The sequence below is a fragment of the Rhea americana genome, unplaced genomic scaffold, assembly GCF_003343005.1.
Source record: "Rhea americana isolate MKP2758 unplaced genomic scaffold, rheAme1 scaffold_745, whole genome shotgun sequence".
Classification (NCBI taxonomy): domain Eukaryota; kingdom Metazoa; phylum Chordata; class Aves; order Rheiformes; family Rheidae; genus Rhea; species Rhea americana.
In genome coordinates, this window is record NW_028186918.1 from 1 (window position 1) to 1,734 (window position 1,734).

The 1,734-nt window shown below is 58.8% G+C and overlaps 1 protein-coding gene across 1 annotated transcript; it reads right to left on the minus strand.

The window, feature by feature from the left end:
- Window positions 1-831: 831 nt before the first annotated feature.
- Window positions 832-1,697, minus strand: LOC146585904 (olfactory receptor 14J1-like; the record flags this gene model as incomplete). The annotated part of the gene is made up of 2 exons (XM_085322141.1): window positions 1,494-1,697; window positions 832-1,320 (listed from the first exon to the last, which is right to left on the minus strand). Coding segments are annotated over exons 1-2 (693 nt in total), but the record flags the coding sequence as incomplete, so codon positions are not given.
- Window positions 1,698-1,734: the final 37 nt, after the last annotated feature.

Consider the following 1,734-nt stretch of genomic DNA (forward strand, 5'->3'; position numbering starts at 1 on the left):
ATCACTCACCGTCTCCGCCGTTCGTAACGCTGCCAAGTGAGGCCTGAGTGCAGCCCTCAGTCTTTAAGGGATCACAGCGGGACTCTGAGCTTGTCCCGGTCCCCCCGCGAGCGAAAGGAGAACGAAAAGAAGGCAGCAGGCCCTCCTAGAATACATTCTCGATTCCATCTTTCGGAAAAAGAGCCGATCCCTCAGGCACCGGAGGTTTTTTTTATCACAGAGCTGCTGCTACGGAGGTCAGGTCTGGCCCAGAGGTGCCCGTTGCCTGATCCTGCACGCCCGGACGCAACGTCGCCATCCCAAGGTTGCGTGATCGCTGCGGGACGCAAGGGGACGCGGCCGAACTCTTTCCAGTTGTCCCATGCGACGGGAGTAGAGGCGACGGGCACGGACTGAACCGCGGGAAGCTCCACCTGAACGCGAGGGGGAATTTCTTCGCTGTGAGAACGACGGAGCACTGGAGCAGGTTGGCCAGAGAGGCTGTGGAGTCTCCTTCGCTGGAGATCTTCAAGGCCCACCTGGATGTCTAACACGCTCTAGGTGACCCTGCTTGAGCAGGGAGGTTGGACTAGATCATCTCCAGAGGTCCCTTCCAGCCTCAGCAATTCTGTGATTCTCTACTGCCAGACAGGACAGGATTCTTCCCAGCAGAAGACCTCTGGGTCAACCACAAGAGGATGGAGAGAAGGAAGGATGGAGAGAGGGAGGAAGGGCAGAAAAGCTGAACGGAGGAAGAGTCCCGTCTCTTCCAGCGCTAAGGAGGAGAGTGAAGAAAGCGCAGGCCTGGCCTGATACACCCCGTGAGCCAGCTCATTGGTGCTGAAATGATACCTGTGCGGTGAGTTGCCTCAGTGCATCCCTCAGCCTGTTCCTCGCGCTGTAGATGAGGGGGTTCACTGYTGGAGGCACCACCGAGTACAGCACAGCCGCCACCAGATCCGGAGCTGGGGAGGAGAAGGAAGGGGGCTTCAGACAGGCGAAGGTGCCCGTGCTGATGTACAAGGAGACCACGGCCAGGTGGGGGAGGCAGGTGGAGAAGGCTTCGTGTCGACCCCGCTCGGAGGGGATCCTCAGCACGGCCATGAAGATCCGCACGTAGGACAGCGAAAAGAAAACAAAGCATCCAAAAAATGAACAAACACTGACCACAAGAACCTCGGCTTCCCTGAGGTAGGAGTGTGAGCAGGAGAGCCTGAGGATCTGGGGGATTTCACAGGAGAACTGCTCTACAGCGTTGAGAAAACCACCGGCCCAGGCAGCTGCGGCCGTGTTGACACAAGCTCTGCTGCCCGTGAGGATCCCGTAGTGCGGGGGGGGGGTCTGCAGATGGCAACGTAGCGGTCCTGGGCCATGACGGTGAGAAGATAAAACTCTGCTGAGATAAAAAACACAAAGAAAAAAAGCTGAGCAGCACATCCTGAATATGAAATGGCCCGGGTGTCCCACAGGGAACTGGCCATGGATTTGGGGACAGCGGTGGAGATGGAGCCAACGTCAAGAAGGGAGAGACTGAGGAGGAAGAAGCGCGTGGCGGTGCGGAGGCGGTGGTCGCGGGCCACAGCTGGGACGACGAGGCCGTGGGCCGGGAGGGCGGCCAGGAAGGTGCCCAGGAGCAGCAGGAAGTGCAAGAGCGGCAGGTCTGGTGAGTCTGCAGACGCCAGGAGGAGAAAATCATCGAAGGAGCCACCGTGGGACATCGGCTTCCTCTCAGCATGGGAGACTGTGGATGAAAAG